Source organism: Panthera onca, chromosome A2 (assembly GCF_046562875.1).
Source record: "Panthera onca isolate mPanOnc1 chromosome A2, mPanOnc1 haplotype 2, whole genome shotgun sequence".
NCBI classification, from domain to species: Eukaryota; Metazoa; Chordata; class Mammalia; order Carnivora; family Felidae; genus Panthera; species Panthera onca.
The window spans coordinates 98,430,561-98,458,103 of NC_138340.1; the positions used below are offsets into that span (position 1 = coordinate 98,430,561).

General features: G+C 40.1%; 1 protein-coding gene across 1 annotated transcript; it reads right to left on the minus strand.

The window, feature by feature from the left end:
- Positions 1-500: 500 nt before the first annotated feature.
- PON3 (paraoxonase 3) lies at positions 501-27,543 on the minus strand. Its single transcript, XM_060632518.3, has 9 exons — positions 27,404-27,543; positions 25,811-25,881; positions 18,449-18,504; positions 13,042-13,207; positions 9,405-9,531; positions 5,262-5,462; positions 4,164-4,245; positions 3,783-3,911; positions 501-736 (listed from the first exon to the last, which is right to left on the minus strand). The coding sequence occupies exons 1-9, from the start codon at positions 27,475-27,477 to the stop codon at positions 578-580; spliced, it is 1,065 nt and encodes a 354-aa protein (XP_060488501.3). The 5' UTR covers positions 27,478-27,543; the 3' UTR covers positions 501-577.

Sequence of the window (27,543 nt, forward strand, 5' to 3'; positions counted from 1 at the left end):
ACCATGTGGGCATAAACGGGCGCATAAAATGGGCATAAACGGGGCGCATGAATGGCTCAGTTAATCGTCCATTCTTGATTTTGGCTCAGGTCATGGATCTCACCATTGTGGGTCCTGGGACTGAGCTCCTCCATGGCTCCAGGGTGTGGAGCCTGCTTAAGATTCTCTCTCTCCCTCTCTGTCTGCTCCTCCCGCACTCACACGTGCGTGTGTGTGTGTGCGCGTGCGTGTGTGTGTGTGCACGTGCTTTCTTTCAAAAAATAAAATGAAATCAAATAAAAAAATAAAATGGACCTAAATGCACTGTCTAGCCTTAGCAACCAATCACACATGGATTGGTGTCACTGTAGCCATACCAACACTGAGCACCTTTTCTTCAAACAACTTCAGTAAGCCCCCCTTTCCTCTTTAAAAACTCCAACCTCCTTTGTCTCTCTAGAGCAAGCTTTCAATTCCAGTCAAATCTGTGTCTCCCACATTGCAATCCCTAAGACCCCAAATAAACACATTTATTTTATTTTGCAGCTTGCAGTTTTGTCTTTCGTTGGTTGACAAGACTTTTTGGGATGTCTAGAGTCTAGAACAAACAGTACAAAGCTTTGTGAAATACGGTGCCTATGAGAAGTTTCCCATGGTACAGAGAAGCCACAGAGCTTCCCTGAAGCACAGAGCCATTATTGGCATACGTGGTGCTTATTTTGGGCTTCTCAGACAAAACATCCTGGATGCGAAGCACCTGTCAAGAAAAGAATATTTGTCAGTATGCTATATGAGAAAACAGCTGCCAGTGACATGTTCCTTCTCAAATACTTCAGGACTAATATATTTCCCAGAAATCAATAGACTAAAATTTGTGTGCAATTATTTTTTTCTTATTCTGATGAAAGTGTTAATGTTCTAATTATATCTACACAGTCAAGTGGACTGGTTGGTTATCTGACATTAGCCAAAATCCCAAACAAGGTGGTTTAGTTAATTTTGATAGTTCTTTAAAGGAACAAGTTGAGATCCAGTGAGTGCTATTATGTAATTCCTTAAAAAAATTTTTTCGAAATGTTTATTTATTTTTTGAGAGACAGAGAGAGAGAGAGAGAGAGAGAGAGAGTAAGCCAGGGAGGGGCAGAGAGAGGGAGAGAGAGAATCCCAAGCAGACTCTGCACTGTCCATGCAGAGCCCGACACAGGGCTCAAACTCACAAAGTGTGTGATCATGACTTAAGCCGAAGCCAAGAGTAGTCGCACGCTTAACCGACTGAACCACCCAGGCACCCCACTCTTATCTAATTCTTGAGTGAATAGTGTTCCTCTATGGGAAGGGTCTGGCCCTTGACTAAGCCTACTGTACGGGGTGGGAAACACAGGACAAAATGATGGACACCCAGGTAGCAAGCCAACCCAACCTCATAACCAGTAGGATAGTAGTTGTCACAGCGGGGGCTCCCCTCACATCTATAAAGTGGCCAGGAAGCAGAAAAAATGCATACTTTGGAATTCAATCTGACATATCCCTGCCTACTACTGTTATTGATCCTCAAGATTAACACACTTTAGTTTGCTAATCAGTAAACATGTAAGTGCCCAGTTTTCTAAATAGCTTGGATGAAGAAGTTCACTCAAACAGGACACGATAGGAATTAAAGGCAACCAATTAGAAATTCATGAGTCATGAATATATATCGACACTTCTTAGAATAGAGTTTAGTTGAGTTTTGCTTTTTCATCTTAGGGCAGATCCTATAACTTCACTCAGGTTTGTTGCATGAAAATACTCAAACTTGGAACTCATGTAGAAAACATTAGTCTCAACTACAAGTAAAGGGTGTCATTGTGAAGAAAGAAGTCTTATCAGGGTTGGTGAGTTCACGGTTCGTGAGTTCGAGCCCTGTGTCAGGCTCTGTGCTGACAGCTCAGAGCCTGGAGCCTGATTAGGATTCTGTGTCTCCCTCTCTCTTGGTCCCTCCCCCACTCATGCTCTATCTCTGTCTCTCAAAAATAAACATAAAAATTTTTTAAATAAACAAACGATAAACTTGAAAATAGAGACATGAGAGAGATCTCAAACAATTTAAAATCATGTTATGGATCATATTTTTATTGTCTTAAAGCAGACATTGTTGGGTGTGTGTAGAAAAGTAATATGTATCACTTTGGAGGAATTAAGTATATATTACCAGGGCCAATTAGCAGGCTAGGGTTTGAGTCTCTATTTCCCAACTCCCCAAACCTAGATTCAAACATTATGTTTTTCCCCAAACCTTACCTTCTCAATGAGGCCTACCCTGATTTCTGTATTTAATAATAGGACTGCCCACTCCCCTGTTTACAGAAATCCTGATTCCCTTTACTCTGTTATACATTTTTCTCCATAGAACTTACCACCTTCAAACTTACTGTGTAATTTACTTATTTCTTATGCTCATTGTTAATTGGCTATCCCCCCGCCAAAGAGTAGAAATCTTTGCATATTTTGTTTTCTGATACATCCCAAACATTAGAACAAAGTCTGACCCATTATAAGTGCTCAATAAATTTTTGTGAATAAATCTCTCAGAGTATGTGTGCCAAGAATTTATCCCTATATTGGATTTACTAGAGATGTGCTATTCTTAAACTCAGTTCTATAGAAAATGCTGCTATTGTTTTTCATGCCATATAAAATTCAATGGTCTATGCTAGTGTTTTAGAAAAGATTTTTTTTAATGTTTTTTATTCATTTTTGAGACAGAGAGAGACAGAGCATGAGCAGGGGAGGGGCAGAGAGAGAGGGAGACACAGAATCCACAGCAGGCTCCAGGCTCTGAGCTGTCAGCACAGAGCCTGACGCGGGGCTCGAACTCACAGACTGTGAGATCATGACCTGAGCTGAAGCCGGACACTCAACCGACTGAGCCACCCAGGCGCCCCAGAAAAGATTTTAAATAACAGAAATAACATCTTTAAAATGAGACATTCTTCAACACTATCATATATGTTAGAACCTGCTGGCAAAAACTAATTTTGTTTTGAGGCCACAGTCATTTAAATCCTTCCATTTGAGTTTCATAGTATGTAGTGTGAAAGAAGATGGTTCCATATAGGACTCTCCCTTTTCCTAATTTCAGGCTCTACTCAGTTCCTATATCCTTTTTTTTTTTAATATTTATTTAAATCCAAGTTAGTAAACATAGAGTGTGATAATGGTTTCGGGAGTAGAACCCGGTGATTCATCACTTACATATAACACCCAGTGCTCATCCCAACAAGCGCCTTCCTTAATGGCCATCACTCATCCCAACACCCAACCCCATCCCCCCACCCAACACCTTTCCAGCAACCCTCAAGTTTGCTGTCTGTATTTTAGAGTCTCTTACAGTTTGCCTCCCTCTCTGTTTTTATCTTATTTTTCCTTCCCTTCTCCTATGTTCATCTGTTTTGTTGCTTAAATTCCACATATGAGTGAAATCATATTATATATGTCAGAGCCTATATCCTGATTGGACATATGATATGCAATCTAGGTCTATGTGAATAATCAAGCTCGTTCTTACCTATTCTTCCTGATAGCAACTACAGCCCTTGTAAGGATGGGAAATGTTGTCTAGCACTGATGTTAAATTGGCACCAGGAGACCTGAAAGGGTTAATGGGCCATATCTCCCCATCCTGCCCAAATCTCTGCTTTTCCCATATGTAGAACTTGTTCAGTTCTGGAACATCACATGTGACCCACTAAATTCCCCTAAGTCACCTCAACAAATTGTTCTTGAAGCTTTGCCTGTGAGCTCAGAGAAGAATAGGAACTTACTTCTGACCCTGGAGGATCCTCAGAGTTATAGATCAGCAGCTTCATGGCATTAGGATGGCATCCTGCCAAAATATCTCCCGTGTCAGGATCCACAGTTAAGTTATCCACTAAAGTGCCCAACTGTATTACCTTCCAACAAAGAGGAAGTATAAAGACATTGTTTCAATTTTCTTATTTACCTCTCCTCCCTCCCACCAGCTCCTTCTGAAACAGATCTTGTTAAGGGCCCTTGCTACTAAATTTTAGAAGGGCAAGCACAAACGCACTGATGGTTCTTCCAAAATAGTCATGTGTCCTCCTTTCAAGGAGCACATTCCTAGGTCAGGCATGGGAGCTAATATAAGAGGTCATGTTGTGTGGGCAAGCCAAAGGTACTTTTACCTTTACTTGAGTTAAATCCCAGTTACGATGCTTATTCAGTACATGAACGTTCTGAGCCAATACATCAGCTACATAGATATACCTTTGAAGTAAATAACATTCACATGTAAGCAAGTAATAATGAGAGATAACATTAATTTTACTTTGGGGAAGAGGCATAAAAATTCACAACAATCCCAAGTGCCACTGCAATGTCTTCCCAAACCATAGTACAAGAAGATAACAGAGTATTACTTTTAATATTCTTCAAGAGCTTTATAAAAGCTTTGAATATGAGATGATGACTATAAAGTAATGAACTTGGTGTTTCTAGATGACATACAGGCTCAGTCTCGTTACTTATGAGTCACAATTTATTCCTTAAGTTGGATGGAGGTAAGTAGACCTGTAAGAGGCCAAAAGAGTCTATGTTTCCAAAAACTAGTGCTTGAAAAGAAGTATCAGATGACCATGAAATTCAATCACAATCTTTTTAAAAAGAGAGAGAACACTTAGAATTGTTTTCTATAGGGATTGTCTCTATTATCTCAAGTTTACATATTAATATTCATGAGAACTTTTCTTTAAAAAAAAAACCCTTCCATTTTAAAACACTTTAAGAGTTTCTCAGAAAATTTCATAAATTTGTATTTTCTTATAAATTAAAATAAAATAAAATTGTATTTTCCTATAAAAAAGTCTGCTGTAGTATGTCGGTAAATCTGAAATTTATGCACTCGAAATGCCCAATCTAAGTCAAGTGAGCTCTGAAAAGAACTTTTGGATAACTCAACTTAGTGTGGTGATTAAACACCATTACTCTCATAAAGGGCAGAGATATTGTGCATTTATTCTCTTTTTAAGTGTGTTAAGTAACTGTGTTTCTAGAGTCACATGAAAATTTGGAATAAGAACCTTATATCAATTCACTGGGGGAAGTCTGGCATGCAAGAGGGTGTATGGTATGCTTATGATCACACATAAGAGTGTGAACCCTGGCCACACCTGATCCGTCCACATTTATATTGACTGCTTAAGCCTAAGGAAATAACCACCACTTAAAGGAAGGAGTCCACTAAAATGTCAAGAGCAAAGTGTTGAAAAATTATAAAAGCTTACTTTTTGTCTAGTGAGACTGTGATCCCATTGGCAGAACTAAATCCTTTGGCTACCACTTTGACCTCTCTTGGACTGTAGAAAAGAACATCAGTCCAGCGAAGATCCATGATCATCTCTAATAGTACCAAGAAGAAGTTGGTAAAATAGTGATCTCTGGTGGCATAGAACTGTTCTGGCCCAAGAACCACAATGTCATTCACGCTAAAGTGAAAAAAAAAAAAAGAGAAAGGGCAAAACCAATGGAGTGTTTAAAGATTTTGATTGTGGTCAAAATTGCTAAATCTCCAAGACAATTATGTTCATCAGTTTGAAAAAGTATACATGAAGTAGTCTTGATTAAAAAATTCCAGGGGCACCTGGGTGGCTCAGTCAGTTGAGCTTCTGACTTCAGCCCAGGTCATGATCTCATGGTTTGTGGGTTCAAGTCCCACACCGGGCTTTGCGCTGATCGTGTGGAGCCTGCTTTGGATTCTGTCTCCCTCTCTCTCTGCCCCTTCCCCGCTCGTGCTCTCTCTCAAAAATATATAAACATTAAAAAAATTCCACACAAAGTAAATGATTTTAATTGTACCTGATGGGTTTTCTTGTAGTCGTTTATTATTTTTTCAATCTTTCCTTCCACAGAAGCCAGCAAAAACAAATAAATATACAAATAAACCTCAATTCCAAATTGTTGACTCGTAAATGTTAATAATGGTTATTTGTGCTGGTCATAGTGCAGTTCACCAATAGTTCTGGTTCTCTTTCTTCTAGAATTAGGCTTCTCCATGCCCTGGATGTCTGGCTCAGCCATGCGACTTGCTTTTGGCCAGTGAAATGAAATGATGTGTGTGGCTTCCAGACGTAAGACTTTAAGAGCCAGTGCATGATCCGCCATGCTTCCCTTACTCTTTGACAGTAACCAGCAACTTTTCTGATGATTGAAAGTATGGCCCTGCATGAGGACAATATAAAATTGAGTCCTTAAATCACTTACATGGGATATGTAGCCTGAATAAGAAAACAAGACAAAATTTGTGGTTTTGAGCCACTAAAAATGTTAAAGTTTTTCCTTTTCTCTTATTGTAACATAACCCAGTCCATCCTGCTCTTTATATTGGGGTTGTGAGCACTATTCCTTCTTGTTTATGTCCTTCCCTATCATTAAAACTTCTAAAAATGCAATAAGTCACACTCTTACAAGAGTAAAGAGCAATAAAGCCATTTACATCTTGGAAAAGTAAAAAAGAGACAGTGAGTTGAAAAAAATGTAAAAAAAAAAGTGTAAATATTTTTATATTAAATTTATAAAACTGTTTTAGATGACTCAAGAAATACTTTAAGGGCCTCCTGGGTGGCTCAGTCCATTGAGCATGCGACTCTTAATTTTGGCTCAGGTCATGATCTCATGTTTTGTTAGACTGATCCCGCATTGAGCTCTACACTGACGGCATGGAGCCTGCTTGGGATTCTCTCTCTTTCCCTCTCTCTCTCTCTGCCCCTCCCCCACTCATGTTCTCTCTCTTTCTCTCTCTCTCTCTGTCTCAAAAGAAAAAACAACCCTTAAAAAAATACTATGAGGTGTTAATGTACAATGACTTTACCAAAGTCATCAGGCTATTCATCTTTTGGTCCTCAGCTTAAGCATTCTTTCCTCCAGAAAGTATTGGGTGGCACCAGAGATTAAATTAGACCTTCTGACAATTTGTTTCCATAGTACCCTTTCTACCCCTTGAAATGTTTGGTAAATATTGTGTATCAGGGCACCTCTCAAAAATCCTCTTTAGGTCCTCAAAGCTTCACCTGTCCGGTTCTACCTGGCACTATTTCCACCATTTCTGCATGGTCCTGACGCATTTCCCACAGTGCAGTCTTATACTGCCTTAGCTGGTGTCTGTTATGGGCCTCAGGCTCCTACTTCCGGGCCTCTCTGTGTTGATGTCAAAGCACAGGATATCGCCAGACTTGACTTGCACATGCCACAACCAGGGATGTGCAAGAGTGAACTCCTTTTTTACTAGCTGGAGAAGGAACTGCTGAGTAAACTCTTCTCCCTTTCTTATCTTTGCCAGCTTGTCCTGAAATGAGGCTTATGTTGTTTACTGGAGGACAATGCCATGATTTCTAGCAGTGAGTTGCCTTAGCAGTGTGGCTGGCTTGATAACACACTTGCTATAGCCTCTCCCTTGTGTGCATTTCCTGGGGCTGCTGTGACACAGTGCCACAGAGTAGGTGGTGTTAGACAGTAGAACTGTCTCGAAGTTCTGGCAGCAAGATGTCTGAAATCAAGGTGTTGACAGGGCCATGCTCCTTCTGAGGATTCTATGGGAAGATCCATCCCTGCCTCTTCTAGCTTCTAGTAGGCCCCCCGGCACTCCGTAGCTTTTAGATGCTTCACTTCAATCTCATTCTCCACCCCACATGCATTCTCCCTGTCTGTCTTCTTATAAGGACACCAGTCATGTTGGATTAAGGACACACCCTACTTTAATATAACCTCATATTAACTGATTTCATCTGCAACAATCTTACTTCCAAATAAAGTCATGTTCTGAAATGTCAGGGGGTTAAAATTTCAGCATATCTTGTCAAGTTCCTCACAATTCAACCCATAACATTCGCATCTCCCTACATAAGGCTGGTATCTCACTTCTGTGTCCTGGAACAGTAATTTATTTCCTTCCTTCCTTCCTTCCTTCCTTCCTCCCTTTCTTTTTTGATTCTTTTTTAATATTTACCTTTGAGAGAGATGGAGAGACAGAGCATGAACAGGGGAGGAGCAGAGAAAGAGGGAGACACAGAATCTGAAGCAGGCTCCAGGCTCTGACCCATCAGCACAGAGACCGACGTGGAGCTCCAACCCACAAACCATGAGATCGTGACCAGAGTTGGACGCTTAACTGACTGAGCCACCGAGGCGCCCCTGGAACGCTAACTTTCTAATAAAGTAGTTGTGTATTAGGTTTTCCTTCAGGCTGTACCTTCACTGAAAAGAACTCGTTCAGTGAGGTCATATGTTATTGCATTTGATTCTCAAAATCACCAGTTAGGTAAGTCAGGCCAGTGAGAGAACTCCCACTTCACTGAGGAAACTGAAGCATAGCTGAGAGATTTGTCCACTGTTTCTCAGGCAGCCTGTGGCAGTCCTTGTCCCCATTGGGCCTCATAACCCCATACAATGTCTTCTGGCAAGAGTGCAGTGACCCCAACTTCTCTTACTTCTTCTGCCCTCTGCTTTTGTCACCCCCAAATTCTACAGGGAGACATTGGTATGTAATTTTAAGAAAGAGAGCAAAGCACAGAAAGTGACCTTCCTTTTCTTTCCCTATCCTTCTATCTCAAGACAAGATTAACCTGTCTTGGAACTAGTCTTTCAGTGTTGAGTCCATTTTATAAAAGACAAATTCTTCATTGTTTGTTACAGCCTTGGAATAGGCAAACTACCCACTAAAAAACTTAACTTATTTTTTTCTCAACATGGTAAAAAGGATTTTCACCACTGTGACTGAGAGTCTGGCTTTGAATTTAGATGGATCTAGGTTTACACCTGGTTCTGCAACTTACAAATTATGCAACTTGAGCAAGTTACTTAACTTGAAACCTCATAAGTCCCAGTTTACTCATACCTATTACTAAAGGCTGTTGTGAGAATAAAATGAAGTATTTGGTACAGTGCCCAGCACATAGTCAATGCTTAATAAATGTGTATTTTTATATGTGCCCACAGGCTTTTTTCAAATTCTGCTCTAAAGCTTTTATTGAACAAAGGAACGGCCCATCTGGAAGCTGGTTATAACACCCAGTGGGTGTGGCTCTCACAATGCAACCTACGGGGACAACTAGAAAAAGGTGTAGGTGTTTAAAGAAAGCCCAATAGTAGGTATTGCATTGCTGTGGTATGGAGGATGGAATTAGAGCTGCGAATCTAATTGAGCACCTTTATAGGATTAAAATGCTTTCACAAAGTTGGAAAATATAAAGATATCCAACACTGAATACGGCAATTTCTAGTGAGGTGCCGGGTAGTGTCACCATAGGAACCTCTTGAAAGCCTTAGGAAAAAATGCTACAAAACAAAAGTTTAAGCCTGCTGAACCAAAGAAAACAAAGCACACAGCAGAGGTGCAAAAATAAATAGAAGTGCAAAATACTTTAATTCCATACCTTGTGAGAAGTTCATGTTTTATAGTTTTCAGGTGTACAAGAGAACGTTGTTGTTCCTCAAATTTAAATTTCTCCACCGTGGACTTCATGTGGGGGTGATTCACAACATAAAGATACACGGTATGGTCTAAAGTGGAAAAAAGGAATAATCTCCAAGAAGTTTACTTCTGTTGCAACTATTAATTAGACTTGGTATAGAATTTGGTCATGTTCAAGCACTTTTCTTACACACCTTGCATTTGATCCCCACAGTACACCTGACAGGTCAAATGCCAGAATCTCCATTTTACTGAGAAAACTGAGGCTCAGGAGGTGAATAACTCATGCACAATTTCACCACCACCAAGTGGCAGAGCCAAGGGAAAACTTTTCTCAGTGGTCTCCTCAGCCGTACCTCCATACCTTCTGCAACAGGAAGACACAGAACTACAATGGTACATAAACGGATGTGGTTTCCCAGGGTGGCCCTTCAACAAGAGAAGTGAGTCTCTTTTCTGTGAGAAATGCCTACATTGCAACACACACTCAAGAAATGTCGGGGCTGAGTAAATATCTTAAAACAAGCAACATGTCCCAGCTAGAGTATAAACTGACACAAGTCAACTACCTAAGTTTGCAGTAACGATATTTAGTGAGCCCAATGGATATGGAATGTGAAAATGAATTCAAGAAAAAACTGGCACATCAATTCTAGACATCACCGACCCTGAGAATGTTCACCTGTTTTCATAGTGAAAAATGAACTGCTGTGAACAAGACTGAGGGTGGGAATCTGTTTTCTCAAAACACCGTTTTCTGACTTGACAGAAGTTCTAGGTAAGATGAGCACTGGAGTTTGAAACAGCCTGGTCCCATCCTCCCATTTCAGACCTTGATCTGTGTTCATCTCCCCTATTCCTTTCTTGATGGGGTTTCCAACCATGCAGTAGAGTGAGCCCAAGCCCTGAGACGCAGAGCTTATACGCATGGTTCCTGAAATACACAGGTACCTTTACCCAAATTAAGGAAAGGTGCTCCCTCACAGATGGATCATTCTTTTAGTCTGACCCAGCTCTTTCTGGGGCCTGAGGCTTTGCAAGCAGACCCCCAGTTGGATTTTAGCTCCCACATGGCCCTTCAGCCACACACTCTTGCCAGACACAGCAGGAACATTGTATGCACTGCTCTGGTTTTATACCTTCTTTAGGCCTCTATTGGACCCCTCCTTCCATATAAGAGATGCTTGGTCAGAATAGTTTTGATTTTTTTGTCTTCTCATTCCATTCCAATTTATGTATAATGTTTTGCCTTTATTAACTAAACGTACAATTAAAGGAGGTAACAAATAACATTGCAATCATAATATATTCGGCTCCAGAAAGTCTGATTAAATGCTTGAGGGTGGATCTGTAAACTGGTTCCATCTCAAAAAACAAAAACCAAACTAAACCAAAAAACCAACCCATACTTCTCACGCCTAAAACAAATAAACAAAACAACAACAACTACAACAACAACAAAAGATCCAACACTATCCTATGCAATAAAATAGCTCCAAGTTAATCTGGTCACTCATTATACTTTCTCCAATGATGGTGTCTAGATAGAGGTCGAGCAAAAAAAAAAGGTCACCTAAATAATTTCAATAGAGGCTGGAGCCCAAATTTCACCCAAGTAAAAGACACAGGATTAGAAATAAGACCACCGTTTTTGTTCTCTACTTGCCCTATGCGCCCACAAACATTTACACATTAAATTAGTCTGGAATTATAAACTATGAACAAGTAATAATAACATGAGCAACTGTTATTTTAAAGCATATGCAATGTATTAATAACTTTCATTTTTTATAACAGCTTTTTTGAGATATAATTCACTTTATCACTAAACTTGCACTTTTTTTAATTAAAAAAATTTTTAATGTTTTTATTTTATTTTTTGAGAGGGGGTTGGGGCAGAGAGAGAGGGAGACACAGAATCTGAAGTAGGCTCCAGGCTCTGAGCTATCAGCACAGAGCCCGACACGGAGCTCGGACTCACTGACGATGAGATCATGACCTGAGCTGAAGTTGGACACTTAACCAACTGAGTCACCCAGGGATCTCTAAGCTCACACTTTTAAAACGTACAAGTTAGTGGTTTTCAGTATATTCATGGAGTTGTGCAATTTTAACCACTATCTATCTCCAGACCATTTTCATCACCCCAAAAAGAAAGTCCATACCCATTAGCTGTCATTGCCCATTCCCACCCTGCCCCTAGCCCCTGCCAACCACTAATCTACTTTTTGTCTCTATGAATTTGTCAATTTTGCAGGCTTGCTATAAATGGAATCATACAATATGTGGTCTTTAGCGACTGAATTCTTTCACTTAGGATAATGTTTGCAAGCATTGCATGCATCAGGACTTCATTTCTTTTTATTGCCAAATAATGTCCTATTGTATATGCATTCATCATCACTTGATGAGAATTTGGGTTATTTTCACCTTTTGGGTATTAGGAATAATGCTGCTATGAAAATTTGTGTGTAAGTTTTTGTGTGGACCTATATTTTCAATTCTCTTGGGTATATACCAACCAGTGGAGTTTGGGGATCCTATGATAACTCTATGTTTAACATTTTAGGGAACTGCCAAACTGCTTTCAGAAATAGCTGTCCCATTTTCTAATACTACCAACGAAGTGTGAGGTGAAGGTTCCAATTTCTCCACATCTTTGCCAACATTTGTCATTGATTGCTTTTTTTATAATCATTAGAACCATCCTAGTGGGAATGAAGTGGTATCTAATTATGGTTTTGATTTCCATTTCCTTCTTGACTAAGGACACTAAACACATAAATTTTCATGTGTTTATTGATCATTTGAATATCTATTTGGAGATGTCTACTAAGATCCTTGGTCCATTTTTTAATTGGGGTGTCTTTGTTGTCGAATTGTAGGAATGATTTCTATATTCTGGATACATGTCTATTATCAGATATATGATTTGCAAATATTTTCTTTCATTCTTTGGGCTGTTTCTTTGCTTCCTTCATGGTGTCTTTTGAAGCAGAAAGCTCTTAAAAACTTTTTTTTTATTATTATGCTTATTTATTTTGAGAGAGAGAGACAGAGTGTGAGCGGGGGAGGGGCAGAGAGAGAGGGAGACAAAATCCAAAGCAGGCTCCAGGCTCTGAGACATCAGTGGAGAGCCCAATGTGGGGCTCGAACCCACAAGTGTGAGATCATGACCTGAGCCAACGTCGGATGCTCAATAAACTGAGCCACTCGGGTGCCGCTGAAGCAGAAAGCTTTTAATTTTGATTCTATCTGGTGTATCTCTTGTTTTCTTTCATGTTATGTTTTCTAATGTCACACAATTATTTTCAAAGAGCCTTTAGTTTATACATTAGATTTTTTAGAACAATCTCTAAACTGGTTTTGAAGGTCAAATGAAAAGAGAAGGAGATAAGAGGAAGAAGGAATGACCACCTTCTAGTCACCCTTCTTTAATGCAGTGTTAAAAATGTTTGATACACATTTATTATCTTGCAAGTATATATCTTCATGGTAAAATAGAATTTTCCCTCCTTTCACCTCTATGTTGAGTCATTGAGGTTGAGTAGCTTGTATTTCCCTCATTTCCCCCTTATTTTTAAGCATTCAGGCTTTACCTTTGTCGATGAAAGTACTGATTCCGTGTGGATTAAATGATGCTTTGTCAAAACCATCACTGATGTTTAGTGCCTGGACCCTTGGGTTTTGCTCATTCAGATCCATCAAGAAAATCTGTCCTGGCTCATCTGGTGCAAAGTTTGGCATGCCTGGATATTTTAATCCCTGTAAAAAAAATATAAAATAAGTAAGCATATATATATACATTTCACAATATTTTCATGTAGAAGTGAAAATCTCAAAGCCTAACAAAAATATTCAAAGCTGTAAATTTCTTCTAGGTTTCTGGGATTTTTCACTCCAATCAGCTGTTTCCATTATCTGATCTGAGAGACTACCAATGTCATCTAGGCCATTGGGAATGGGAATAGGAAATGGGAAGAATCCATATTCAATTATTAACATAGAGACAAAGGGTTAAACCAAAAAGTATAATGCAATGGGGCGCCAGGGTGGCTCAGTCAGTTGAGCGTCTGGCTTTGGCTCAGGTCACGATCTTGTGGCTTGTGAGTTCAAGCCCGTTGGACTCTGCACTGATAGCTCAGAGCCTGGAGCCTGTTTTGGATTCTGTGTCTCCCTTCCTCTCTGCCCCTCCCCTGCTCACACTGTGTCTCTTTCTCAAAAATAAATAAACATTAAAAAAACAAAAAGTATAACGTAAGACACTAGCCTGGGTTACTTTGTGTTAGTCCCTTGGCCTGCCTATGCCTCTGGTTCCTCATTTATTAAATAAGAAAGCTAAAGTGTATGATTGCTAAGATCCTCTCCAGTCCTGATAACCTGCAACTAACCTTCTTCAAAGCAGAGAGAAGGGGTGTATGCTTTCATTATATTGCCCCCATCCATTATTTTATCTAGTGCCAAATATTGGAATCAGCCAAGAATTAATATAGGGGAACCAGTCTCTTTTTTTTTTTTTTTTCATTTTTTTCTCTTTTTTTTTTCAATATATGAAATTTATTGTCAAATTGGTTTCCATACAACACCCAGTGCTCATCCCAAAAGGTGCCCTCCTCAATACCCATCACCCACCCTCCCCTCCCTCCCACCCCATCAACCCTCAGTTTGTTCTCAGTTTTTAAGAGTCTCTTATGCTTTGGCTCTCTCCCACTCTAACCTCTTTTTTTTTTTTCTTTCCCTCCCCCATGGGTTTCTGTTAAGTTTCTCAGAATCCACATAAGAGTGAAAACATATGGTATCTGTCTTTCTCTGTATGGATAAAGAAATTGTGGTTTATATACACAATGGGGAACCAGTCTCTTAAGTTGACTATTTCTGACCTATTTTGTTCCTATAGATATATCTGAAAATTTGGATATAAATCCTTTTCTTCAAATATTGCAAAAACTTTATTCCAGTAACTTGAACAGTGGTTCTTTCTACTGGAAGAACCAATTATGTGTGGTTATCAACCAATACTGGGTATCCTGAACATAATGGGCCTTTGCTGCACCCCGGGTCATTGTGTCAAAACTTGGGGTTGGTTTGTGCCACAATTATAAAACTCAGCTCACTTCCTCCTTGTATCACTTCCCCATCACTCTGATATATATTAATATCAACATCATATCTTTCCTTGTACCCTCATTTCCATTTATAGTCGATTTAAATTATTTCCTTCTTACTCTGTCTCCCTGGCTCCTCCCTTCCTTATAAATATGTATATACATACACATGTGTACTTTTAATAATACTATTCTTGACCCTTCCGCTGCCCTTCATTCCTACCCCCACCCCGGGGGAGTCAATCTTCAGCTGCAAACAACCCACATACATCTTCGAGTTTTTTTTTTTAGAACAGTACTTCTACATCTAAATCTTACCAGAAGCCTGGCTTTCCCGCAGACAACAATGGCACTGCTGAAGCGCATCAGAGGGGGTACTATTCCCTTTCATTTGTCTTAGGTCACCTCAGCTGGAGGAGGGCTCCTCATGGCCCTCGCCACAAACTTCTCCTTCCAGACCCTGAATCTGTCATCATCAATCAACACCCAGTCTTCTAAGGAAGCCACACCCTTTGCTTACTGCTTCTTTATCAAATTCCTCCCACCCTCCCCCTTGCCCTGGTCCAGCTTTTATACAGGGCTAGTCTGAATTCTATTCTATTCTGAATTTATTTCATTACCTTTTGTTTCTCTGAAAAAAAAAAAAAACACAAAACAAAACATGCCATTCAACATGAATTTTCTCTGACTCCCTCCTTTCTGTCTCCGTAATTCTTCAATTTTATCAATTTTTCTTCCTTTATCCCACTATTCTTAAGGAATGGGTATCCCTCTATCTGTTCTTAAGTTTATTAATTTTGCCACCTGTTTGTCACCAGTGTCTCCTTCATTTGCCTGAAAAATTGTTCATATCTCCTTTCTTGAAACAAATCTTCTAGTTTTACTCTTCCTTCAAACACATATTTATCTTGCTTTCCCCTCATGGTCAAATCTCTTAGAAACATCACTTGATCTTGTTGCCTGCCTTGAGTTGCTCCAACTCTCACCAGTTGGTAGAAATGCCTCTATAAAGGTCATACCAGTGCCCTCCAAAATATCTTCTTTGATAACTCCTCCACTTTTCCTTATTTGTATCTCTATGGCATTTGACACTATGATGTACCCCTTTATTCCTTGTCAAAAAGTCAAGAGTAGGATTTCCAGACTGAAGTTCTGCTTCTCTTTCTGCCCTTTCCCCCTTCTATCCTCATCCATCCTTCTTTCCTTCTTGCTCTATACTTTCTCCTTATACATCTTATTCATGAGGTTTCAGATCTTTCTTCTCTACCAATTATTTTCACATCTGCACGTTTACCTAGAACCTCTCTCTGGAGCTCTAGCTTGCATTTCCAACTGCTTCCTAAGAGTAGTTCAAAATCAAATTGTCAGAACCAAAGTCAACATTCTCCACTCAAATCCTTCTTCTCATCCATATCTATTATTTCAGTGAAGAGCATCACTGTTTTCCCCAATATAAGGTCATGAAATTCCATCTTCAAGCCTACCCTTTCCCCATAGTCAAACTGCCACCAAGCCCAGAGGCTTAGGTGGTGGTAAAAATGGACCAAAAAAAAAAGTCAAAGACATCTACTTCTTCCCTTTTCACCTGAGGAAAATTAAGCCCAGAGAAGTGAATTCACTGAGTCACTCACATCATTAATTGCACACACTCTTTCTGACACACCATAAAGAAAGGTTTGACAGCAGGCAACATTGCTCAGGGAGGAAGCTCAAGGAAGAACATCAAGCATCTGGGTAGCTTAGGGACACACAAGGGCACTGCCAGTTCAAAGACTGAATGTTCTAGAAATGGAAATGATTTAATAAGTAAATAAGGGTGGGCCATTGTAAAAAAACAAAACAAAACTTGATCTAGATTAAGTGTCATGATGATTGAAACACCTCCAATAAGTGGCTTCGTATGCACCCTGTTTTCTGTTTGAGGCAGTTGGGTAGGAATTTGTAGCAAGTGAATGCAAGCCATTCTTGCAATGTCATTCACCACTGAAAATAGTGAAAATCACCTGGAGGGGCAGACATTTTATTTTTTCCAACAGGCAACATGTGTATGTGAGTTGAGTTGGCATTGAAATTCTATACTGCCCTCATTCTCCAGCACAAGCATTCAGTAAATATTCAAGTACCCCATGCATGTCAGGTAGCATATTAGGTGCTGAGCATGGCAACAGATGCACAAAGTCCTGGCCACGAGGAGCTTGAAATCTGGAGCGGCAGCACCAATGACCACATCAGATATAGTGTGGTATGTAAGAGACTAAGCACAAAGAATGTGAGGGAGCATAGAAGAGGCACGTTGCCCAGAAAGAGTGTTAGGGAAGACTTTCCTGCAGAATTAAAGTGCCACCATAGTGAGGCCTGACAGAGAGCTAGGAGCTGGCTCATAATGTGTGAGGAAAGCAGGTAAAGAGAAGCATTCCAATGCCAAGTCCCAAGGTAAGAAAGCAAAGAGCTTGCTTGGCACCTCTCTGTAGACTAAAAATATCTATTGCACAGAATTTCTCTCTAAATCAGCAGCTTCCAAATATGCTCTATGATGGCAAGAATGGGCAACAGGAAAAACCAAGAATAGGGACTTGAAGTTCAGAAAGATTGAAAATGAGTAAAAAATATCATCCTTAGCCTATGAGTCATTCATTAGTTTACAAAAAAAGAGCTCTGTTACTTAAAGCTCCATGTTAACATTTCTCAAGGAATTATTTGTGATGAAAATCTCTAGATTCTCCACTGAAATAGTTCAGTACTTTTAGTTACAGTGAAAATAGAAGGTACACAGTTGGAACTACAAATATTATTTCCTAAAAGCAAAGAAGAAATCTTCCAGTTGTAAAATAATCATTCTTTAAAGTCTATTTGGCATAACATTAACAATCTAAATTGACAATAGAAAATTTAAGTCAACAAAGAGAAAGCTTTTCTAGACAAGCTTTGTTTTATCTTTGGCTTTGGAGGAAAACTAAAGAAATAAAATCACTCCCACCCACCCACCCACCCCAACAATATCACCACAAACAGCAATTTAGAATCCAAATGAGACCCTGACTTTATGAGGCATACTTAAGAAGTTAGAAATTAAGGCCTTTAAGTCTTACTATGTGTGTCCCTTTTTAGCCAAAAAGATACAGATTTTAAAATTCATATTATATGGTAGTATTGTACTGGTCAAAATGGAATATTAGGACACGTAATTCCAGCAATCAGCATTCACATCGAAAATATCGTCCGTTTATTTTTTCAAAATCTTAGGTCTCATTCCAAATTGCAACTGTTCAGTAAATACATGGCAATTTTCAACATCTTCATAGCATATACCTTTTAGTTTGTTGCATTTATTTATCGTTCTTCACATAGCTTCCTGATCATCCCAAACCTGTGAAGGTAGTACTGGAAATAAAATACAGGATCTTCTCTACTTATCTTTGAAAGAGTTGGAAGGAACCACAGGGACCTCAAGATGCAAAACGCTCAGGCTTTTGAATTGACACATGTTAACACATACTTCGCAAACATTTACTGAGCTCCAAACACAGGTAGGTGTAGCAAGAGGATCACTAGTTAGTGAGAAGATGGCTACCAGAAGCTGAGGTCCAGCAAAATACAGCGAGGATGGACAAATCTGGAGACCAATCTAGGACTGGAATGGAAATCAATATACATTTATTGAGCCCCTATTGAATATGTAACTGCCCATAAGGAACTGCCCACATGGGGCAGGCAAGCCAGGGCCCTCCTGTGGTATACTGATTAGCCTACTGGAATCCTGTTTTGGCTTTTTTAGTTGACCGATTTAGCCACAGTTGGGATGAGTGTGTAGGGGTCCATCTGGCAGCTCTAGTCGGCAACATTAATGTACTGTCTGTATAGCTATTGACATGAGCACGTGAGGGGCATGGAAAATACTTACACTGGAGATAAAAGCCAGCCCATTAGGAAGTATATCAATATCTTCAGAGCCATTTTCTGCAAAAGAAGTGGAGGATCACAAAGATGCATGAATGAAGGCTTAGAAACAAAATCTCACAGGCAAAACTTTAAACTTCTGTTGGAAACTATGTTTAACTTTTTCAACTATTTACTTGGGAAACTACATTAACTTCCAGGAATCCCATAGGCATGCTACTCTACAGTAAAACCTGAGTCAGATTCCCTAAATACTAAATTCTTTTTTTAGAACTCAATTTTCAGGAGGAAAAAGCAAATAACTATAAAACAAATTCATATCCTAGATTTGTTCTTTGAATAACAACTTCTAGGATATGCCCTGAGAGATTCAGTTTTGTTCCCCATAGAAGACTGATCTCACAAACAGAGTGATAACATTGCAAAGTCCTCATTGCGAAGGTCTCTTAAAGGCCTCTCAGCCAAATATTTCTCTCTTCCAACTTGTTGAGGCCTAAAAATATATCATCATCCAATCATATTGGGAAATTATTGAGTAATTGTTATCTGGAATAAAGCAATAGGTCTTAGGAAAGACTAACAAATATAGACAAATTTGAAAAAATGTAGTCAACTCTCTTTCTCATTGAGAGCTGGTCCCAAGCATTTTTCTATGGAAAAAAGCATATAACAAGTGAGTTATGACCATGAATAGAATGAAAAGAGGGCTCACATGGCTCCTAATAGAGAGATAGACCCACATAGGAGGTGCTCCCAAGCAAGCAGGACTGAGAGTAAAGGCAATGGTTATCTATTGTGGCAAACGGTATTTTATAAATATGGTGGGACCAATATGCATCATAGCCACATGCCCTTCTTAAAATGTGATGTTCGTATTTTTCCATCAGGAGGTAAGGTTTGAATTCTCTCCCCTTGACAAATAAATGAGAGGGAAGTGATGCCACATGACATACAAGGTAAAGTCATAACCACAAATGCTCCTGGTTCTCGTTCTCTTTCTCCTCTCTTCTCTCTTCTCTTCCCATCCCTTCCCTTCTCTTTCCTCCTCTCTCTGTCTCATCTCTGTCTTTGTCTCTGTCAACACGCACCTTGGGGACCCTGAACTTAAATGTAAGAAGTTTGGAGGAAGAGAGACCACACAGACACGACACAAGGTAGAGAAGATACTAGAGAAGTGTCAGATAACTTCATTTCCCAGCCTCTGAGTCACTCTAGCTGACGCAAGTAGAAGAGCAAAGAACTGTATCCACTGAGCCCTGCTAAAATTGCAAATTCATGAGCAAAATAATTGTCATTTAAGTCAGTCACTCAGTTTTAAGGTGGTTTGTTACACAGCTACTGTAATTGGAACATGTGGAGAAATGGTTTCATGGGATAATGGGTTGCTAGTGTGTCAAAAGGCAATTGAGCAAAAGGGGAGGGGGGAAAAGAAAAGTGGGACAAAGCCAAATAAAATGCAAATTTGAATCAACAGAATAATGAGCAATGGGCACTGAAAACTAGAGAACAGAGGAAGATTTAATTATATATTCATTTACTGAAACTAATCCCCAACTAGTAACCTGAAAATTAAATTAATCGGAGCTTTCCATTTTCCAAACAGTCCCGTTAATCAAGATTTATGTATCAATGGTATCTTGATGGCCTGGAAGATTTAGTGCTGTTTCCACATGGAATAATACAGACACTGGGAGAATCCAGCAAATTGAATAAAGCAATTTAAAAAATCACATTGCATACAGGTTGGTTAATTTTTGAACCAACTTTTTTTTTTCTCTGAAAACCCCTCTTCGGTTTCCTTTTGCCTTATTCTCCTTCTCAACTCTGCTATGAATGTGGATATTCTCCAGGCTGTACCTGCCCTTGGCTGTTTCTCATGGCAGAGTAGTCGTTCTACCTGTGCAGTCGACTCCAGTTCCATGGCTTCAGCTTCTATCCAGGCGTCCTTGACTCTCTAATCTCTGTATCAAGCCCAAACCTTTCCAACAATTTCCAGACCTCTACATTCACCTGTATATTGGACATTCCTACCTGGCTTTTTCACGTCTCATATTTAATGTGTCCCACACTGATCTGGACATTTCCCCTTTGAATCGGCTACATTTTCTATATTTTGATTTCGGTGGATGGCACTTCCATCCCCCAAGTACACAAATTAGGAAACTTGGAGCTATCTTTGATGCTTTCTTTTCCTTACTCCCCAAATCCAACTGATCACCATCATTTGAGCTCTAGAAATCCCCCCTGAATTTCCCTAATAGCCTTCTAACAGGTCGGTTTGCTTCCCTACTACCATTCTCTGCACTGCTGACAGTCATCACCTTAAATTGCAAAGTTGATCTTGTTACTGTCCTGCTTAAAACCCTGCAGAGGTCTCCTAGGGTTGGCAACATAAATCTTAAACCTCTTGGCCTGGATTCCAAATTCTCCACATGTTGGCTCCAGTCGCAGTTCTTATGGCTCCCACTCCCACTCCCACTGGCTATACCAGCTGTGCTGCGGTTCTTCTGTTAGTAGTTCCTGAAATGTGTCAGACTCATTCACCTGCATGCCTGAGCACATCCTGCTGCCCCTTCTTGGCAACCCACATCTTTCCCACACCACTTCACTTCCCCTGGGCTGAGTATCACGGGCTCTAAAGAAGAGCATGGGGGCCACCTCTTCAGCCTTTCCAACCTCTCTCAGTTCCAGCACCCATTTTATGTGCTAATATGGTCACCGGTGACTACCTACACCATATTTTTTTCACTTCTGGGCTGCAGCCTTCTGCTGACTTGTTGATTTCCTACTAGACAATAAGCTTCCTGGGAATAAGGACCAGTTTTCATTCACTACTCTAGCTTTGTACCCAACATAATACCTGCCTTTTCACTATAAAAACTCTCAATGAAAACTGGTTGACTGACAAAATAATATAAACCATGTTAGTTTCTTGAACTTTGTCTTGTCTTTGGGTTAAACTGTTGACAGGTGAGTGTTAATCTCTAGGTACAAGACATCCTGAATTGTGTGTTCTTTGGTTTGGTTCTTTTATCTTCCAAATGCCATTTCACATATCTCCTATGACAGCACTAATCTCCCTCAATAATTCAGCTACAATAGGAGTGGGTATTTTCTGGAGGTGTTGTATTTGTCTTTATTTACTTAATCTGGAGCACAGGGATGCTGGTGCTCTCCACTCAGATGTGAAGAAGAATTACCAGCTGATTGCACAGTATTCCCACCCCTCCTTGTCTACTTCCCCCACCTACACTCCACCTGCCTGACAACATAGTGTATCTCAGCAACAGTGACACCTGGGGGAGTAAGAGGCCCCAGGACACCCTCCCCCGAGTCTTCCCTACATACTTGTTAGCCTATGCACAGCTACCATTAACTCCACTGATAAGTCTAAAATCAGTCTTATGAAGAGGTTTCTACTGCTTTTTAACCTGTCCATCCTCTACTTGGCATGACTTTGTTTCTTTGGCCTTTGATCATTTTCTACAGGCACCCTGAGAAAGTGTCACACACAAAACACTGTGACCAAATAATATTATTACTGTTTCACATCTAGGAAAGAAGATCTGACAGGCAACTATAAAAACAAAAGGAACCTACAATGGAGTAGAGACATATGTTGGAGATATGGGAAGCTGCTGGAGAGGAAAAGGGGCTGAGAGGAAGATAGAAAGACACCAAATTCAATGACTATCTACTTGATAATCCTGCCAAAGGTGGAGCCCCAGTAAAGCTATTTGAATTTCAAATGCAGCTTTGATTAGATGCCAAGGGTAGCCAAATCACTTCCTGGTTAAAACAATCCTTGACCTTCGAAGACTTGGAAAAAAGATAAACCTAATACAAAAGGAGCTATGGGATATGATTTCTACAAGTTAGAAATATTTCTCTTTTCAGCTTTTCTTCATAGAAAGAATACTGGGAAGGGGGGAAAAAAAAGGAATGTTTCTTCCACCAGTAAAATTAACCACAAAAGCCTAGATCTTGAAGAAAATGTAAGTCAGAATTTTCCTCCAGCTCTGTTACTGCCCACCAAGCCCTGTCTAAAATCCTTTAGTGGTTTTCCGTTGCTTCACAAAGCTTTTCACTTGTCAAATAGTTGGGTCCTGTGAGGGTCGTCTCACTAGCTATTTTTTATTAAATATCCAGCCTGTATTGTTTTGGTCAGCTTTATTTATTAATATTTCACCTTTCTGCATCTCAGATTTTGTTTTCTGCTGCCATCCTACTTTCTGACACTTCTGTAACCAAATGTGTTGTCAGTAGATAAGAGAGGCAGTGGCACACAACAAAGACTACAAGGCATAGAAGAAAACCACCCTGGCTCATAATCTAGGCCCGTCACCCGCTGGTTCCAGACCACTGGGCAAGTAACTTCATGCTTCTGTGTGTCAATTTCCTAATCTGCAAGGACAGAAGGAGCACCCACCTTACAAGTCGGTTGTGAGGATGAGGTAAGTGTTTGTAAAAGACTCAGCAGAATGTTTCTAGACACCAGGCCTTTAATAAGGCAGCAGTATTATTTTTAGATATGTATCAACACTGTCCTATTGACAAACTTGTGTAGTTCTCCAAAGTATAAAATGGAAATATGCCAATAGACATAAGAAGTCCCTTTTGTTTTCTTCTGCTCCCAGCCAGTTTCCAACCATTTAAGCCATTCTTTTCAAAATATTTGGATAATCAGAACATTGATCTATGTCTTACAATATTAACCCTAGTTTTAGCTTCTCAAATCTGTTTGAATTATATATCTGAAAGTCAGACTAGACTTCAGAAATCATCTACTTTAATTACCCTTCTACATTATTTGGCAGGCTCATATCTTTTGAGAGATAGATGTGAAATAAATATGAATATTACTCCACAAAACAGTAAACAAATGAGTGAATGTTACATTTCCTATTTTTTAAAAAATCCAATTAAATCTGACCCTGAGTCCACATTCCACTAAACTGAAGGGAAATTCAGTCTCAGTCATTACTGGGTCTTCTGCCAGGGTTGTGCAAATAGTGTAGGTGGCCAGTTTTTAAAAAGCGGAATGTTTGGGGAAGTCCATCTGGCCTTTAATCTACACTAGTCATCGCCAAATTACTCACTGCCAAGCCTGTGCATTTCATGTCATTTACGTAGTTCTGCCACTGCCAGGTCCTGGAAGGGCACATGATCTTTGCTCAGGCTGGGACACCCAGTGCAAAGAATCCAGCCTCCCTTGAGGATACTGTGTCCCTATTCCTTTGGGCTTCTGGCACCACTCCCAAAATGCCATCAGGCAGTGGGGAAAGGATCCCTGTTATTTAAAAAAATCCACATATTCTTATCCTTTGTCCATCAGAACCTTCTGAAGGAACTCAGATTTTTGAGAACAAAAGTCAGGAAGGAATTTGTTTTCAGTTCCTTCTGTTTTCTAGGGGGCAACACAAACCCCTACCTCTCCCTCCCCCTCCTTTCCCTCCCTCTCTCTCTCTCTCCATATATATATATATATATATATATATATATATATATATATATTTATATATGAAAGAAGGATTCTGACAGGCAACTATGAAAACAAAAGGAACCTACAATGGAGTAGAGACATATGTTGGAGATATGGGAAGCTGCTGGAGGGGAAAAGGGACAGAGAGGAAGATCGAAAGACACCAAATTCAATGGCAATCTCCCCCTCTCTCTCCCTCTCTCTCTCTCTCATATATATATGATATATGTTATATGATATATATATATATGAGAGAGAGAGAGAGAGGAAGAGAGTCAAAATATATCATATATAAAGAAATATATGTATCAAGAAAAATAAAATACAGACTCATATCAAAATAAACTATGCTGTCATCCTGTCACATACTGATAAATAAGTCACAGTCCTTGACCCTAGGGAGTTTACAGTGTGCTAGTGAGAGAAAGAGAGAACACTGCTAGCCATAAAATAAGCCTGTGGTAGGTGTCATAAGTGAATGAGAGTTTCAGAGTACTGGGGAGTTCAGAGGTAGGAGAGGAATTTGCAGCGGGTCTCAGCAAGCAAAGATGAAGAAATCAGTGGAGAAGATTTCATGAGCAACCGTGAGAAAGTGAAAAAGTGTATTCCCTGAACAGTGAACAGAATCTACCTGGCATTGTTTTTCTAGTAGCAGTGTCAGGGAGAATGGGAAACTTGGAGCCCAAATAAGCAGACAAGTACTAATGAGCAGAACGTCGTAGTAAAGAACAGTAATGAGTAGTAACCAGCAGTTGAGTAGGTAAGATCAGCCCCGTGTGGGGCCACAGAGGAGGTGGAGCCCAAGGCATCTCACATGGAACAATGAGGGACAAGGAGAAAACAAAGGCTGCTATATATGGAACTGAGTCCCTTTGAGGAGGGGGTTACCATACACAGAAGTCTAAAGAAGGGCTAGTTGTGGCCGAGGGTAGGAGGGAGGAAATGACAAAAATAGAAAGTAGTTTCAGACTGGAAAAGAAGGCCTGCAGTCTGAGAAGTCAGGGAGCCCCTGTGGGGCTTTCATTAAGTTTTTTAAAGATGCCTGAGTAGGCTGTGAGGTTCTGGAGGGTGAGGGCTAGGTCATATTTCTCTTGGTGCTTGCAGATGATTTTTTTTCCTTCAAGTTTTTATTTAAATTCTAGTTTGTTAACATACAGTGCAATGTTGGTTTCAGAAGTAGATTTCAGTGACTCATCAGTTACGTACAACACCCAGCGCTCATCACAAGTGCCCTCTTGAATACCCATCACCCTCTAGCCTATGCCCCACCCACCTCCCTCCATCAAACCTCACTTGCTTCTCTATAGTTAAGCGTTCTCAAGGTTTATTTCCCTCTCTCTTTCCCCCCTCACATATGTTCATCGCTTTTGCTTCTTAAATTCCAAACATGAGTGAAATCATATGCTATTTGTGTTTCTCTGACTTATTTCCTTAGCATAATACACTCTAGCTCCATCCACATCGCTGCAATGGCAAGAGGTCATTCTTTTTGATGACTGAGTAATATTCCATGGTACTTGCAGATAAATTTTGAAACCAGGAATATCACCAAGGAGAGAGAAGAAGAAAGAAAAGAAGTAAGGTAGGTACCAGAAAAAGAGAGAGGGGAGTGAAATGTCCCAGAAGGGACAGGAGGAACATTTAATAAGGGACAGGACAGCCTTGAAATGGTGGAGAGATGTCAGAAAGGAAAGCAGAACTGAGAAAAAGCCACAGATTTTGACATTTAGGAGGGCCCTTGGAGACCTGATATGAGGTGGCTCGGGTAAAGTGGATGGGGCAGAGGCCCCGGGAGGAGAATCTAAAGAGTAGCAGGGAATTAAATTAGTTGGCAGCCTCAGTCAGGTGGCTAGTGACCAAGAAATTGTACTGTCACATACATACCAAGTCCCTCAATAAGGTGGCAGTTTGGGAGGTCTACTGGCTCCACTGCTCGAGATGCATTTGTTCTTTGTCTATAGAAGATAAAAACACTGGAGGTCAATGTACACCATCCAAAATCAACGTTGAAACATGGTCTCTGATCCCCTTCTTGTTCATTAACTTTGTTTCTCATCATTTATGGATGATGCAACAAGTAAGTAGGCACCTCCTTTTATTTACATTTATTTACATAATGTGGACATTATGTGGGTAATGTGCCTACATCAGCTAACCTCACCCACTTATTGTTGAAAGACTAAAATGCCATTACACATGGACTACACACTGTGCTGCCCCATAAATGATACTATATGGGTAACTGAACAGTATTATTACTTTAAATGTACAGAATAGTATTATTTAATTGGCTAAAGTATTGCCTATTATAAATCTGCACTTTGGCTCCCCTTAATCTCCTATATTCTTGTCTTTTGACTCCCCACAAAAATGCTTTCCCAAAACTCAAGTATCTCCTAATAGCGAAACCCTGTAGCTTTTGCTTTCACTTCATTATTTAAAAAAGAAATATGCCGACCTATTTTGCAAGTATATAAAGTCATCAAACTAACCATAATGTAAACAATTGGCCCAATTATTTTTCACTGTAGTGTTCCTGTTTTCACAGTAAACCATTCTTCTAAATACCAGGGATAATTTGAAATTTTTATTAGATTGTACTCAAGGAGATTCCACACTTAAGCTTATCTTACTGTCACTTGTTTTAAAATGCACCTTAGATCTACCTTATAATTGTTATTTTTTATGATTCTCTCACTCGGGTGCACTGGGAACAAATGTAACAATAAACACTCTCAAGCTGAACTAGAAAGTATTAACAAAAGGCATCAGGCTTCTCAACAGATTCTGATGTGAATCTCTGAGATCAGCCTCTGCTTAAAGAAATAAATAAAAACAACCCAAAGACAAGTGAAGACAAGCAGAGGCCTAAGACACACTCAGAAATGCTTATCATACCTAATATTTCTTTCCAGCCCAGTATATTGACTTTTCTTGAGATATTTCTGGCTATCACTACTACATCTTCCACTTCAAAAGGTCCTAATACTTGCAAAATGCCAGTTACCACCTGCTGGTTGCAGCTCATTTCCCTGCTGTCTGGCTAGTTTTTCATCTAGGATGAGTTCTGTATCCCAGTACTCATCAATGTTTAGCTGGTCTTGGGCAATGCCTGGGCCATAAACATCCAGCTGGTAGCCCAGTCCCCTCCAGGTCCAGCACTTCCAACTGAGTTCGTTTTTCTCAGGAGCAGAACGCTAAGGGCAACCTGGAAGAGGGGGTGGGGGGTGGGGGACATGACTTTCAGAAAATAAATGGGGGGTGTTTCTGTGCTATCATTTTAGGAAAGGCAAACAGCTCACTCTCCACATCAGTGCTTCTCAAGGGATAGTTCGCTGGGTGAAACTGAGGAGTGAAGTTCCAAATATGCTCATTCCTACTTGCTAGGAAGGCAGCACAAGACAGCACGGGACAGCCCTTGAAACTTGGAAGAGGAGAGGAAGAACCAAGGACACCCCCATCAAGATGCCAACTCACCTAAACGCCACTAATCTCTCCCCTATTAGGGCCAGGACGGCCCCAAGCAGGGTCAGCACCACCAGCTTCCCCATGATCTCCGGGGACCCGTGGTGACAAGCCGGCTCAGTGCACTCCTGAAGGGCAGGTCGGCAGGTTCC